At 34.6% G+C, this 17,428-nt stretch overlaps 1 protein-coding gene across 7 annotated transcripts in view; it reads left to right on the top strand.

The window, feature by feature from the left end:
• Positions 1–17,428, top strand: part of LOC138715358 (uncharacterized protein CG3556-like) — a 99,168-nt gene that overhangs the window by 42,858 nt on the left and 38,882 nt on the right. For 6 of the 7 annotated variants that reach the window (XM_069848184.1, XM_069848185.1, XM_069848190.1 and 3 more), the window contains 3 exons: positions 747–907; positions 8,427–8,661; positions 12,542–12,791. In XM_069848184.1, coding sequence (XP_069704285.1) covers positions 758–907; positions 8,427–8,661; positions 12,542–12,639 — 483 coding nt within the window. In that variant the 5' untranslated portion in view covers positions 747–757 and the 3' untranslated portion in view covers positions 12,640–12,791. The remainder of the gene's footprint in view (positions 1–746; positions 908–8,426; positions 8,662–12,541; positions 12,792–17,428) is intronic. The other variant, XM_069848191.1, reaches the window with a different exon arrangement.

Raw genomic sequence — 17,428 nt, 5'->3', positions numbered from 1 at the left:
CTCTGTTCTGTCTTTTGCTAGTTTCTCCCAGTTGGTACCGTAATTCCCATTTCCATACATTCCTTCTGAATTTCATCTTTCCATCTACTTCGAGGTCTTCCCAGTGGCCTTCAGCATAAAAATTTGCATTATGTAGTCTGTTAAGTGTTTCATGTTTTCTGTTATTAGAATTGTCTATCAAAACACCAAGATATTTGAACTGATTGACTATTTCAAAACTATAATTTTTTATTTTAAAGCTATTGGAATCCTTTTTGTTCTAGTGATTACCATATAGGCTATTTTGTTTTACTCTCGTTAATATTTAATCCAATGTTTTGTGCCTTTTCCATTAATTCAATAAATAGCTGTCTTATTTGAAGCTCATTTCTTCCTATTAATAATAAATCATCAGCATAGCCTATGCAAAAATTTTGTGGTGTCCACCCAGGTTTATTCCAGCTGGTATTAAGTCTGTCGTATTATCTTCTCTAATGCTATATTAAATAAGATTGGCAAGAGAGCGTCACCTTGTTTTAATCCTGTTTGATTTACGAATTCTTCTGATATAATTCTATTTGTTACTACTTTGCTTATCATATCTTCCATACATATTTTACATAATCTGATTAATTTCAAAGGTATTCAAAATTCGGCCATTATATTCCATAGACTATATACAGTCTATACAGAAATATGGTATTTGTAATTCAATTTTAGATCAGATTTCTTTGCTTCATTCTGATTGGTTGTGATGTGATTTACAGATACTCTGTCTATGGTATTGCTCGCTCTCAACTACATTGTTCGTGACCACCGAAATCGAAATCTGGACCACTACGTAAAGAAGCCAAGTCTGGGTCTGGCAGAGCAGCAACATCCTGATGGCAGCTTTGGAAACCTCCACAGCACAGCTCTGGCAGTACAGGTACAAGATCTTATTCAAACATGCAAAGCGATGGTGGATTTTGAGAGAAGTGCACAAGAAAATCTCATTTCCCTTGCACACAGGTTTACAAAGATGAGTTTTTGAAGTGGTTCGTCTACATAAAGAATTAATAACACTAGTCAACAAGGTTTTTGTCACAAGGGTGAAAATGGTCATTTTAGATCAATTTTTGTGTGCTGATACTAGATCTAAACTTGAAAATTTTCCATCACGCACCATTTAAGAGGAAAATTGGAAATTGTGAAAAAATAAGAATGAATTTACCAAAGAACTCGGGTATCGAACTATGGACTTTATTTAAACGGTTACACAGTATATTCATACGTTTTATAACTTATTGTTGCTCAGTATATACTAAAAGTGTATTTTAAGGAATAGGTTCTTTCACATACATGAGTCTGCATTTAATAAGGTGCGTAGTGGATGATATATACCTGTATTATTTTATTGCTTTATAACGCTAGACCGACAGAAAGCACTGAGAGGGTGGGCTTTTAGAGTGAAATAGATTGCATTTTAGGATTAGTTGAATATTATTTGAGCTTGTGACAAGTTGTATCGCTGGTTTTAAGTGTTTATCTTCGCGTTCATTTACTCTTTCTCAGAATTAAAAAATCTCGTCGTGCGTTTGTAAATTCGCCGGACAGCTTTTGTTACGTATGTGGAGAATTTACGGCAAAATCGCAGCGTCGGCCGTTATCAGATTAGTTAAAACAAGCATATTATTACTATTTTGAATGTAATGTGTGTGATGAGGACAAATCATGGGCTCCCCATATGTGCTGCACAACATGTTACTCAAAGCTGATAAACTGGATGAACGGAAAGAAGACTCGAAGTATGTCGTTTGCAGTTCCAATGATCTGGCATGAACCGGCAAGCCATGCAGAAGACTGTTATTTCTGTTTAACAAAGATTACGGGATTTTCAAAGAAAACAAGATCTACAATTGGATATCCTAATGTTCCATCTGCAATAAGACCTATACCACCTGGACCAAAACTGCCTGTTCCTAATCCTCCTTCGCAATTGGAGGAATTGGTTCTTCCAGTAGAACAAACAGATGATTTAGCTCAACCATCAACATTCTCTATCCGTCCTATAGCCCAGAACATCATAAATAACCCCATTTAATTCAACAATGTGAACTGAACACCTTAATAAGAGATCTTAATCTCACTAAACAACAAGCTGAGATTTTAGGGTCTAGACTGCAACAATGGAACCTGCTAGCACCAGATACTAAAATTTCATTGTGCAGGAAGAGACATGAACGGTTTTCAAAGTATTTTATAATGAAGAATTCTATGTGAATGTGTGTAAATATAGATGGCTTAATGGAAGAACTAGGATTTCAACACATCCCAGAGGAATGGAGATTATTCATAGATTCTTCCAAAATAAGTTTAAAAGCAGTGTTATTGCACAATGGAAACACTAAACCATCAATTCCAGTGGCGTATTCAGTAGATATGAAGGAAACTTATATAAATTTGTCAGTGTTACTAGATGCAGTCCAATATAAAATATACTGCTGGCAACTCTGCGGAGATTTGAAAATTGTCGCCTTATTGCTCGGACTTCAGGATGGATTCACAAAATACTGTTGCTTTCTCTGTTTGTGGGGTAGTAGAGCGACTGAAAAACACTACAGAGTGAAGACTGGCTTCCCAGAGAAAGCTATGTCCCAGGAGAACATAATATCAAGTATGTCCCTTTAGTAAAACCGGAAAAATTACTGCTTCCTTCTTTACATATCGAGCTTAGTTTAATGAAGAGTTTTGTTAAAGCTATCCATAAAAATGGAGAAGGTTTTGCATATGTAAGGAATATGTTTCCGAAACTCAGTGAGACTAAAGTGAAAGAGGGAATTTTTGTTGGCCCTCAAATTAGGAAACTTTTGAAAGATGAGAGCTTTGAAAAAAAATTAAATGTTGAGGAACAAGAAGCTTGGAATGCCTTTGTAAGTGTTGTTGGTGGATTTTTAGGTAACAATAAAGCTGACAATTACCAACAGTTTGTACAAGAACTCCTGCATAGTTACCAGAAGCTTGGTTGTCGAATGTCATTGAAAATACATTTCCTCCATTCCAATCTGGACTCTTTTCCTAGAGAACTTAGGAGCTGTAAGCGATGATCCACAGGATAGAACAACGATATCAAGGAAGGTGGGATTCTAATATGATTGGGGACTACTGTTGGCTTTTGTTCAGAGAAGGTGACTCAAACTACAAGAGGAAAAAATAACTCTAAGTAACTAAATACTTTTTTTTTAAATCTAGCTTGAAATCTGTATATGGTTGTTTACTTCAATGTAGGGCTCCTAAATTATTTGATTTGAGATTTTAATCAATTTAATTTATAAACCTTAAAAAATTATAGTTACTTTGATCCAGTTTTAAATTAATAAAGTAAAAGCCTATATTGAAGGGAAAAAAGGAACATAATGCCATTTTTTTCTTATTGTAATTATTATTTATGCGACGTTATTATTTTTCTGTGAAACTTCAGTGTATTTTGTGTATAAATTTTGCATCTTAGGAATTTATTTATTTTCACTGTTGTAATTACGTCTTTTGAAATGCGCGAAAACGTTTTTTTTAATCAAAATATTTCCCCTTCTGTCGCACAAAAATGTTACGTGTTACAGATTTTTCGCTGCCATTTTCGTAATCAGCAGGGTCGATTTAGTAAAAATCAGCTGATTTCATTTCTGTGACAGACAAAAAGTTAAAATTTGTCGACTAGTGTAATCAATCTGAAATGTAAATGATTCATTCACTGTATCAAGTAATCACATTTATCCTAATAAAATCGATTATTTTATGGCAGGTACGTGTATTTAACATTGACCATTGTACCGCCTTCACATATTGATATAAATGAGCCGTTCAGAGCAGAAGTGGTGTAAGTCAAAAATGGGTAATGAGGGTTAAAGTAAACATTCTGTAAAATACAGAGCAAAGTAACAGTTAATATTCAATTTATTTAAACTATTAGTATTCAGTGAATAGCAAGAAGGACATATTAATTCCTACTTTGCTCTGTATTTTACAGAATTTTTACTTTAAACCTCATTACCCATTCCTGACTTACACCACTTTTACTCTGAACGGCTCAAATCTACTTAAGAAGTAATTATTTTAAAATAATAGAGCTGTGATAATTATAAATAAAAGCATATTTGATGATTTAGTGGTTACTATGCTTGCATTTCAATTCAATCCTGGAATAGGATGATGGATTTTTGGATGGAAAGATTTTTTTTTTTTTCATTTTCATTTCATTTATTATATTCCATAAATCTTACATTAGCAATGAAGTTTTAAGATGTGGAACAAGTTCAAATTTTACAATATTACAATTACAATTTTTACAGTATTTTACAATTTTTACAGTTTTACAATTTTGCAATTTTCTACAATGTTTTGGCGAGATGTAGTGAGATGAGGTGAGGCCCGAGAATTCGCCAAAAGATTACTTGGCATTTGCCTTATGGTTTAGAGAAACCTTGGAAAACCTCCAACCAGTAATCAGACCAAAGGGAGTTAAATGAAGAGGCCGAGGACTTGCTGTAGACCATCCGGCGTCAGTCTCATGGCTGGGCAAAACCTCGGAAGAAACCGACTTTCATTGGACGAGAGAATAAATCTGTGGGCCTCATTTACATGATTATTTGTATGTAAATGGTATTTTTCTTTGATATTGAAGATAGAATTCTATATTGGTAATATATGGAGTGTCTCAAAAACAGTCCATCAAAGTAATTGAAGGGTTTTTTGAAAAAAAAAAAAAACCAGAGTACAAAAACTTAAATTTTCAGGAGAAAACAAAAAACTATCTGACATGATTGTTGTTGACACTTCAAGTATGAAATTCATTATGTCATTTCTTACGGTGTTATAGAAACTGCGGAAAACTGAAGTACATTTATAACTTAAATTGCCTCATAGAAATACATGTGTAAATGTAGGTAACTGTAGACAATCGTTGTTTTAAGAGAAAATTCTCTGTTGAGGCTGAAGTGTGCGCCTCTTTTAATCTTCTTTTTCTTTATTATATCCTATTTATTCTCCTTTTGTTGTTTACATTTCTTCCATGGGGTTACTTCTGTACCTAAAGATGAGTCCATAACTAATACAATAATTGGCATGTTAAAGTATTTTTCTTTGAGGTGGCTTTTGCCGTGTACATAAGAAGCAATACTGCAAGTCTACTACTGTTTAAAATTGTATGCATAAATGTTTAAAATTATATGAATGTGATATTTGTAAATGCTACCATCGTCCTGGTCAGTGTTTGGACTATGATTGTTTTATGAAAACCATTGAAAATTTCCACTCCTTTAACATAAGATAGTGATGTTTACCAGGGATGATTTCTCAGGGCATGCTATGCTTGCTGCGCAAGCCCAATATTTTCGTAGAATGTGTATTTCTCAAAATGGCGTTACATACATTAAAATTTATTTTGATTTTTTAAATACTGTATAGGCGTAATACCATCCGCAGGTTGCAAACCGCAAATATCGCAATGCTTGCTCGTTTCTTGGAGCTACAGGAAAGACGTAGAAATAGCGAGAATATGATGCGCGCGCAAGTGCCTTCCTCCTTGGCCCGTCCTAGGCGCACATGCTTCTGTTATGTGTTGTTTGAAGCTCTGGTCCGAGAGCTACACCAACGACTATTTAACGTTACACAGACCAGTATTGGCAGTGAGAATGTGCTGTGATTTGCGAGTGCAATGTAATTGTATGAGCGGAATGCATATGTTAGCTGCTGCATGTATTATTAATTCTTAAACATTAATTTGAAGAATTGCAATGAGTTCGGAATTGTGTGTTATTGAAACCTTATTATTAAATCCATTTTCCCGAAGGACTATTCAAGAGAAGACAGACATTATAGAGAATATGTGCGCTCGTTCAGTACAGCTCAATACAACAATGTGTATTGGTTGGCAGGGTCGAAAAAACTAAATAAACTGTTTTGTTGGCCATGTTTGTTATATCTTACAGTGGATATTCTTGCAATACTGTATACATTTTCTTTTTATGGAAGAACTTAAAATAAAAGGTAAACTGTATTGGATTAACTCGCATATGTTGGAAGAACTGAAAGACAATATAAGAAGGGAAATTGCAGCAAGAAGAAGAGATAATGCGTGTTAATACAAATTTTCTTAAAAGATATGAAAGATGTGTGGCAGCACAATGAAATTATTTCCAACATCTTCTATGACAAAGGTAGGTGGTTACTGTAATTTGCATGATAAATCCATGCACTTGACTTCAGGGGCTATGAATACCCGACTTTGTCAGCAAACAGTGTGCTTCATGAACTTCTATTTGAAGGCTCTGTAATATTTTCAGTGATAAGACATATACTAAAGTTATACAGATGTAAATGCATTTCGAGGTATTTCAGAGTTGTTCTTTAGTCAACTGTCCGAAGACAGGTTTGAACCTTACAAGTGATACAAGAAGGCACCATTTATGAGGCAATTTGGCCTAGGCCAGGAAATAATGAAGTAGGATGGCCAGTTTCTTTCTTCCTCCATTATATACATCGCCGACTAGCTACATATTACACTAATCAAACTTTAGATGCATACAAATTACAAATAATTGTTCTTTCTCCGACATATTGTCAAGTGAGATATACTGCCTGATAATAGATGTACATATCAGCCAGAACCTCAGAGGATTATTTCAGAGTAGAGTTAATTTTTATTTTGCCTAGTTTGTCCATTTAAATTTAAAAACCATGTTGGGTCCGATAAGCCATACAAGTTATCAAAGATTTATTGTTAAAGCCGTCAAACATGGGAGGGGTGATGTAAATAACTGTATATTTGTGTTTATCACTATGTAATTTGATAAGTTTGACAGGATATTTTCACTAATCAACACTCAACGGTCAGATGAAAGGAGCAGACTATCAGTAGAAGCAGTGGAAGGTATTGTAACAGTACAATATAATTTGAAGCATTTTACATGTAAAAAATTTCACACCTGTTTATTGAAATCCCCAAAGTTACTGAAAGACATTTCCTCTTCACAAAATACTAAAAAAGCAGGACATGTCTGGTAAAATCCAGACGTCTGGTTACCCTATACTGAAACATTTCGGAGTATATGAATGTAGATATTGACAATAAAAGATTGTGTGGGGTCAGAAAAGACCCCAGATAAATGTCGAGAGTTAATTGCCTCTTTGCCTGCCTATTGTGCCTGTTTATTTTTTAATTGCCCTTTATGCCTGCTTACTTTAAGTATTATAAATGCATATACATTCGGGCTCTAGTAATAAGATTTCATCATACGAGATTTTAGGCTTTCAGAGTTCATTCATCCAGTAAATCATACACAATTATATAGCACAAATCAAAACAAATACATAAATAAAAATAATATATAAATATACTAAAAGAAATATAAAAATAGGTACATTAAAACACACACAAATGAACAATATGTGATAAGGTCTTACAGAAAATTTTCTGTCTTTCAATAGAAATAGGCCAATCTATATTGATTTTCGATTTTTCTGAAATTTTAGGAATAGGGTCTACTTGTAGCTTTTGCTCGTTGCATATATCGCTCAATACATGGAAGAGTTTCCTACCCTGTCATTAGCTCTTGACTATTCCCAACAATTTGATAATACAGTGAAACCTCTCATTTACGGACATCGAAGGGACGTAACAATCTGTCAGCATCTGAGAGGTGCCTTGTATTGGGAGGGAGGCTCCCCAACCTAACAGTAAATTTATAATATGCATTATGTATGCCTTCACACTTTAAGTGAAATGTATTACTGTAGTTTAACTCTAAAAACAGTATATTGTACTACTTGCGACTTTGAAGTACAGTAGATAAGACCGAAAAAGGAAAATACAGTACTGTGCCATGCAATTTTATTCTAGGTCTACAGTTATGCAGTACTGTAATTTACAGTTTTCAACTTAACCTTTACGTTCAGGTGCCATGTCTCCCGAAACAGAACAACTGATTGAAGTGAAGAGAATAATCCTACTAACCCTATTATGTGTCGAATACAATTTCACGATTAAATTTTATGATTTTTTTTTATCCATCCACTTGCAACTAACAAGGGGTAGCCGGCTGGGCTAGTGGTAGCCTACGAGACCCTTATGTTATGTTTCATGTTAAGGAATTTTTGTACAGTTCTCAAAACTAAATTTTCCATTTTTGTAACACATTAGGTCTTGAAATTCAGTTCTGTCCGCAATCAGGAGGTAAATCAAGCTTTAGGATGTGAAACAGCTGTCCGTGTCTTTGTCTGAGAGTATCCGTAAATGAGAGTTAAATTTATCATTATTTTTAGATTATTTCAGTTGGGACATAAATATCTGTACATATATGAGGAGTGTCCTTATTTTGGGGGTGTCCATAAGGAGAGGTTTCACTGTATAGTAACATCAAATTGTCACAGTCCTCTGTGTAGCTGACAGAAAAACTATTTTCATATTATAGGCTTTAGAGGCTGCAGATAGTGAACTTGCTGGCAATGGTGGAAACATTGGCCCAGTGCACTGGAACCGCAGCAGTGCTATAAACTACTTGGTATCTCGTCAGGCTCCTGATGGTTCGTTTGGAGATGTGTTTACAACTACTGAAGTTGTGCTTGGCTTGGGACCACGACGACTCAGCTCTGTTAGAGACCTCAATTGTGGTAGTGGTAATTCTGGAGGCACTTTCACCACTAGTGGTAAGTGTAACATTTAATAAACAGTCAAGTGTTTACAAGCACAAGAAAATGAAAGGATTCAAGATCAACCACAAATGGGTACCAGTATGAATTCAATAAAATTACAGTAAAACCTCGATAAGACGCGCCCGCTTATTACGCTGTCCCGTGTAATACGTTTTTTTTGTCCGGTCCCTGCACATTTCATATATAACGCCTTTATAAAATACCCCGTTTGTTGTGCTCAAGTCCCGCATAATATGCTGTTTTTGTGGAATATTTTCGATGTAATTTTCAGCAATGTACTTTAACAGCAATGAAACATCTTGGTCATTGAACTCACTGGTGCCATTAACCTGAAAAGTATTGGTATTCGACCCTTTACCTGCGCATTTAAACCTTCATACTTCATACCTCACCCTCTTGTTATGCTCTCTTATTCGACTACTTACCTGCGCGGTTAAAGTTTACATACAGTTACAATACCCCACCCTCTTGCTAACCCTCTCTCTCAAACAGCATTCCTCACTCGGCCGTAATAAAATTCTGGAAATTTTTGCTGGTCAGTTTGTTGTCCTTTAGTGTATTGAAGTGTCTGTGAATGTGATTACAATGAGTGTTAAACGAAAAGCACTTTATTTGTCGGAAAAATTGAAAATCTTACGAAAGTACGATGAGAACAGTACTCTTACTCAGAAACAACTCTCTGATTCATTAGGAATCCCATCATCGACATTAAGAACGATAATAAAAAATCGCGACTCAATCACTGCAGCTGCGATGTCAGGAAGATGTAATTGCAGGAAACTGAAGTGTGGTAAACATGAGGACTTGGAGAACATGCACATGGCAAACAACTATAAATGACTTTTTTTTTCCGAAAGAATTAAGTACAGTACATATTGTAAATGTCTTTGACATACAGTACAGTAATTACATAATGGAGTAATACTATATTACCTTTCATGACTCATGTATTTCAATAAAGAAAAATGCTAATAGATACTGTATATAAGTCAAAATTAGTATACCCGCCTAATACGTGGTCCCGGTTAATACGCTGTCCCTTGAACAGCATCTTATCGGGGTTTTACTGTATATTCATATAAAATAGGCTAGGCCTAGGTACTAACTTGTATCTCTAACACTGGTAATGTTATGATAATGAACACAGGTTGATCTTTGACGTAACGAACATAAAGTAGCCTACAGCATTGCTAAGTTCATCCTGTGAACAAAAGTAAATAGTTCAGGAATTTCAGTCCCTGTTTTAATGTCTTAATTAATATCATTTTACATCAACCATTAAGCGAGAAGCTCTACATTAGGGTTTCCCTTATATGGGATTTTTTTTTTATGTATGAAACGTATACCCCCTAATTTTGTTTTATTACAGTTCCTCCCATGTAAAATTTTTACTTAATTGAATGGCTTTAACCCATGCCAACTTTGTTTTCAAATTTTAACTTCATTTAAATTTATTGATGATTAATGAGCAAATCAGTTTCGCAAGTTTTCTTTATTTTTCTTCTGACAACCATGGTCTTCGTCATGTTTGCATTTATCTTCATCCCATATTGCTCACAGCTGTCATTTAGCTCCGGTAGCATATCCCTTAGTGTTGTCTCCTCTTCTACTAACAACAACATATTATCAGCAAATTTTATGCACTTTATTCTTCTTTCTCCTACTATCACCCCTCCCATGTTCTGAAAACAGTTCTTTACCAAATTCTCCAAGTAGATGTTGAACAGATAGGTGATAAAGGGCATCCTTGTCGTACTTCTCTCCCTATTTCACTTTCTTCAGACATTTCTTCTCCTATCCTGACTTTGACTTGTTGTTTCATATAATTATGTTGTTGTTGTTTTGTAATGCCAGGCGTTTGACAATAAAGTCATTTCACCTCTTACAGTCCAATATTTTTCAAAGATATTGTCATGATCAGCCACTGAAGCACAGATTTTGGGGTGTTCCGAATCCATTTCTTGATTTGAATTGCACAATGGGCAGTTAGGGGACAGATATATTCCAATTCTATGCAGGTGTTGGCCAAACAGTCATGGCCTGTTGCCAATTTAAATGCAGCTACAGATGATTTGCGTGGTAAATCGGAAATTAACTGTGGATTATGATGCAGAGAGTTTCATTTTTTTCCCTTGTGATTGTGATATCAAATTTTGTTTGTTGAAGTTTAAGTATGTAGATTTAATAAATCTTTTCACAGAGTAATATTTAGATTTAGTAACAGTACTGCCGTTCTTTGCTAAAGCATCCGCATTCTCGTTTCCCAGGATTCCACAATGGGATGGTATCCATTGGAATACAATTCTTTTACCGAGTGATATTAATTGAGAGAGCATTTTAGTTATTTATGCTGTTTGAGATGAAGGTGTGTGGCTAGAGACCATTGATAGAATAGCTGCTTTGGAATCTGACAATATAACTGCATTTTTAAATTTATTGATGTGGCATAGAATATTCCTGAGACTTTCACTTATTGCAATGATTTCTCCATCAAAACTTGTTGTTCCATATCCAAGAGATCTATAAAGTGAGAAGAGACAGCACGTAACACCTGCACCGGCACCTTGTTATTTTTTCTTTTAAATTCGAGATGTTGATTTTCTGTTTTAATTCTTGAAACATGGATATGAAACTTTTTTGAGTTTTCAATCTACAGAGAGTACTGTATGAATGCCAATTGCTTCCTGGTAATCTGATAAGTTTTTCATACTGAATCAGTGCTTTTTCTCCTATTGTCATTTTGATGCTGTTAATGTTAGTGGGGAGTGTCATAGAATCTATTGGAGTTGTTTTGATTTCACCAGTAATGAGCCTGAGAGCTGGTTTTGAACACGTTCTATTTCGTTTATGAAAGGTGAAGTAATTAAAATTTCTCCGCAGTATGTCAGCACTGGCTGTACAAACGTTTTGTATGTAATGTTCAAAGTATTTCTAGAGCATCCCCATTTCTTTCTTGCTAGTCTTTTGTGAAGGGAAAATCTTTTACGAGCTTTTTCAGAAATATATTTAAATGGTTGCTCCATGTTAACTTACTGTCGAAATAGACTGGAACAGTATAAAACAGATTGCAATGAAAAGGAAGGAAAAAAAATTGAAATTATTTAAGCAGCAGCAGCAGCAGCCAATAATAATGAATTTGGAGGGGAAATATGTGTAATCATTATATATTACTATAATAATAGTCCATGGCACTACAGCCCGTGAAGGGCCAAGACCGACCAGCTGGCTGCTGGCCTCACGCCCACATGCCGAAGCACAAGTGGACGATCATCCAACCAGAATGGCGGTATCATGTGGTTAGCACGATGATCCCCCCCCCAGCCGTTATAGCTGGTATTTGCAACCACATTTCGCTACCTATCATATCTCCCCAAGTGCATCACGATGGTATATTTTACTATACTCTGTTGTATAGGTTAGACAGCGGCAATTATCTCTAGAAACACGATTTGTCTTTTGTTCCAAGGACAAAATGAAATGTCAAAAATGACTTTAAAGATATGCATATCATTTTATTCGTTATTTTCACTATAAAATTATAGTCTTCATTTGTTCTGAGACATTCCCTAGTCCTGTCAGAAAATTTTCATCTAGGAATTAGAATATTATTCATATATTAATAGTTCCGCCAACACAAAATTGTGGACAGGTTGAGGTTATCAACCTGGCCATCTTCGGAGTGGTATTTATTTATTATTCTATACTTTATTAATTTCTCTTCCTTTATTAGTCTGCATATTTTATGTTTATAACTTTTTAGGTATATTATAAGTATTATATGTAATGTAGAAAGAAAACTGTACATATAACCAAAATGTTAAACTCAGGGAAAGTCAAAACAACACTCATATTTGATAAATCTTTGCTCTTCCAGTAGCTAAACTCCAGCCGTCTACAGCAACAACACTTCCTCCTACTGCTGTGGCAAGTGCAGATTCAAATTTGACAGTGGAAGGCACGACTGCTCGATAAAATCCTAAAGGAGATGACCTTGCAACTGTGACATATACGTTATGGGTTGGAACAAACGTGACAGAGAATTTCACCATCAGTGTGACAGCTGAGAAGAATTCGACTTTTTATCACATAATGCAAATAGCTGCAGAACAAGATTCCCACTATGTGTGAGTATCATTTGTTACCACTGTTGAAACATAGATACCCACATTCTGATGCCTCCAAATGTGGTCTGTGATGTAGTCTGTATAGACCCTCCTGAATTCCGATGTTCTCTAACACATTAATTTTGATAAAATAATTCACTTCATTTAAATACCACATCCGGAAATTGTGGGACAAAGCCGTGCCAGATAACTGATTTTTCGGGATAATTCGAAAATACTTTTATAGATTATGTAAAGACGCACTTTACTGCACAAACATTTTTTTTCCATGTTGAAATTGAGTAATTTTCATATAGATAATTAAAAATAGTTTTGAAATACATACAATGTTTATTTTTAGTACTGAATAAGGTAATGTACAGTACATTCATCAGTTAATAATTATTGTAATACAGTAATACAAAATAGCGTAAGAATACTAAAAGTTTTCGTAACCTTATGACAATTTTAAGTGGCTGTCATGTGAGTCATGTGACGTGAAGAGCAGTGTAGCCAACATCGCAGCTTTGAAGTAGCACTCGATGATTTGAGCATAAGAATATTTTGCTTGCATTTCCCGGAATCCATTGTGCAGCAGCAGCACTTAGCGGTAATAACCATGATACTATCCATCACTCAAATTAAACTTTTACGCACTGTAGGAACAGAGAATTTCACACTTTCGTACTTAGACTCATTCAATACCCCTTCGAAATGGGCAAGTTCAAGTTTTAGATTGAAAGATATTGTCTTCGTGCATTGTTTGCAAGGTCCAAGTGACAGATACCAATGCTACCCTGTACTCCAGGGACATAACGGGCTTTTTTGTCTATGTTTTCACACGTGAACAGTGTAAAGAGTAAACACGATATGCAGCATGTGCGATCTACGAGAACCACTCACATCTTCGTCAGACTCTTCTCTTTCACATGAATGACTTTTTATTTTTGACCTAGCCAAAAGTGCCATTGTTTTGTATTGCCAGTTATTTGGGTGCCGGATATGAGGGATTTTACTGTACCTAGTTATTAAAACAGTTGTATTCCAAGTAGAATGTTGAGATACAGCACAGTTGAAATTATTCAAGCCAGCCCAATTCTTTCATTCTTTTTTTTTCTTAACTCATTTCCCGAATAAAAAAAAACAATCACAGAGTGATGTACTAAGTAAGTAATGAAAATCAACTCTGAAGATACGTATTAAAATGTTTAATGTTTTCAGTTGAATTTCAGTTTTAATTTACTTTAGTGTTTTCAGACTGTGATTAAGCACACACTAACGTGAATGTTGAAAGAAAATGAAAAAAAGATCGTGGATTTAATAGAAGTTTAAGTTCAGAAATTGTGAGAATTAAATGATGAGATACCTACTAAAGATAAAAATTGACATTGAGCTCGAAATGGAAAGTATCATCATTAGTTCTTACTTGGATTTGTGGTTGTTGTATCTAAACCTACATTCTTTCCTTGTCCAGTATTTGTAGTTTATTACTACGCTTAAGAATGATACTTCTGTCAATTCAGTCTTTCATAATTGAGTATTTTTCTAAATTCAGTTTTCGAAACCATAAAGCTCGAATGACCAATAAGGAAAATATGGACGTTGTGTAGAGGACTGATCAACCCCTCACTTTAACTCTACAGTAATCACTGTAAGTTACTGCCACATAGTATAGTCCGGGTCAGCTTACTTAATACGCTAAGGGTGAAACCTAACCATTTTTCCCCCATTACTACATAAGCTAGTGGATTATGGTGATTTTTTTTAGTTTTCAGGTTGAATTTTCTTTTGCCAACTTCATTTCGAAATTCGGTACTGAGAAATACTGCAACTGATAATGATTTTACAACTGTTATGTTGGCAGCAGTGACACAAGTTGTCAGTAGTTTAAATTCTGAAAATTCTAATTGTTCTAGATTTCTGAGCCCATTACTAATAATTAATTAATTAATATCAGTATTAATATTAATACATAATAGTTATTGTATGTGTTGCTTTGTGTTGTGGTTACAATTTCAAGATTATAGTCAGCTAGGCTAAGTATAAATAAATATAACATATTTCGTGTGATACATGCCCTTGAGTAATCGATAGAAATATCATTTCACATTTTAATTAATTTCTTTCGTGTTTACATTTTTATTACAGTAATGGAGTAAACATTCTAAAGCATACATTTCAAAGTGGCATTCGTTTTCGGAATTCATACTATTCATTTCACGTGATCAAACAAACTACATTTTTAGGTTAGGTCTCGTGGTTCGTAAACTGTTTAATCAAAGCAATGAATTTCATGTTGTCAGATAAAATACATTTTAATATTACATCATACACTAATCTACTAACTACTAACATAATGTGCGAGAGGTCCAGAAGAAAAATATAGGCCTACTCTTTCACAAATTATTGAACCTGTTAGAAAACACCTCCACAACATAAAGATGAGATGTTGTTGTTTTCTAATGCCAGGCGTTTGACAATAAAGTCATTTGACCTCTTGCACTCCAATATTTTTCAAAGATATTATCATGACCAGCCACTGAAGCACAGATTTTGAGGTGTTCCGAATCCATTTCTTGGTTTGAGTTGCACAATGGACAGTTAGGGGACTGATATATTCCAATTCTATGCAGGTGTTTGGCCAAACAATCATGGCCTGTTGCCAATCTAAATGCAGCTACAGACGATTTTCGTGGTAAATCAGGAATTAACTGTGGATTTTGATGCAGAGAGTTCCATTTTTTCCCTTGGGATTGTGTTATCAAATTTTGTTTGTTGAAGTCTAAGTATGTAGATTTAATAAATCTTTTCACAGAGTAATACGTAGATTTAGTTACAGGTCTGTAAGTAGCAGTGCTGCCCTTCTTTGCTAAAGCATCCACATTCTCGTTCCCCAGGATTCCACAATGGGATGATATCCATTGGAATACAATTCTTTTATTGAGTGATATTAATTGAGAGAGCATTTTAGTTATTTCTGCTGTTTGAGATGAAGATGTGTGTTTAGAGACTATTGATAGAATAGCTGCTTTGGAGTCTGACAATATAACTGCATTTTTAAATTTACTGATATGGCATAAAAGATTCCTGAAACTTTCATTTATTGCAATGATTTCTCCATCAAAACTTGTTGTTCCATACCCAAGAGATCTATAAAGTGAGAAGAGACAGCACGTAACACCTGCACCGGCACCTTGTTCTCTGGAAATCAAGGATCCGTCAGTGTATAAATGAAGCCAGTTTTGTGAAGGGTATCTAATATTAATTGTCTCTAAAGACAATTGTTTTAGTATTTCAGTGTTTACTTCTGATTTCAGTATTTCCTCTGTTAAATTTAGATTATATTCCATATTTAATAGAGTTAAAGGGTTTGGTTTAATTTGTAGGTTTTCTTTTAAATTCGGGATATTGATTTTCTGTTTTAATTCTTGAACAATGGATATGAAACTTTTTTTAGTTTTCAATCTACAGAGAGGACTGTATGAATGCCAATTGTTTCCTGGTAATCTAATAAGTTTTTCATATTGAATCAGTGCTTTTTCTTCTATTGTCATTTTGATGCTGTTAATATTGGTGAGGAATCTCATAGAATCTATTGGAGTTGTTTTGATTCCACCAGTAATGAGTCTGAGAGCTTGGTTTTGAACATATTCCATTTCGTTTATGAAAGGTGAAGTAATTAAAATTTCTCCGCAGTATGTCAGCACTGGCTATATAAACATTTTGTATGTAGTGTTCAAAGTATTCCTAGAGCATCCCCATTTCTTTCCTGCTAGTCTTTTTAGAAGGGAGAACCTTTTACGAGCTTTTTCAGAAATGTATTTCAAATGGTTGCTCCATGTTAACTTACTATCGAAAATAACTCCAAGATATTTGGATTCATAAGTCCTAGGAAGGTGTTGGCCATTGTATTGGATATTGAATTCTCTTTCTTTTTTACCAAGTGAAAATATTTGGTAGTTACTTTTGCTTAAATTGAGTGTCATCAAATTTGATGTATTCCATTCATGTAGTTGATTTAGAGCTTTAAAAGCAGAATTTTGAATTTTGTCTCTATGTCTGTAAGATCCGGAAGTCCACAAAACTATATCATCTGCAAATAGTGCTGTTTTCATGTTTGATTCCTCTAATAGGGAGGGTAAGTCATTTATATAAATATTGAATAAAGTTGTGCTGAGGACAGCGCCCTGAGGTAGACCTCGATATGTTTGTTTGTAACTAGAAAGTGAGTTATTGAATTTAGTGGCAATGAATCGTTGACTAAGGAATTCTGATATCCATGTGAACATATTGCTGGAGATACCTAATTTCTGGAGTTTTAGTAATAATTTATTTCTCCAAACAGAGTCATATGCTAGCTGAAAGTCAATAAATATTTCTAAGGTATCTTCTTTCTTGTTAAAACTGTCTTTTATTTCTTGGCCGAGGCATATGACTTGTTCATTGGTAGAGTGTAGTTGTCGAAAGCCGGCTTGTCTTGGTGATAAAAGATTTTGGGATTCTAAATACCAAGTTAATCTGTTGGAGATCATGGACTCCATGGTTTTTGCTATCATGCTTAATAGTGCTATTGGTCGATAACTATTAACATCATGAGCAGGTTTCCCTTTTTTGTGAATTGGTACAATGATTGCTTTTTTCCAAGCTGCAGGAATTGA

The sequence above is a fragment of the Periplaneta americana genome, chromosome 15 (assembly GCF_040183065.1).
Source record: "Periplaneta americana isolate PAMFEO1 chromosome 15, P.americana_PAMFEO1_priV1, whole genome shotgun sequence".
NCBI lineage: Eukaryota > Metazoa > Arthropoda > Insecta > Blattodea > Blattidae > Periplaneta > Periplaneta americana.
The sequence above is the reverse complement of the archived record's forward strand: the minus strand, read 5'-3'. Positions and strand labels throughout refer to the sequence as shown.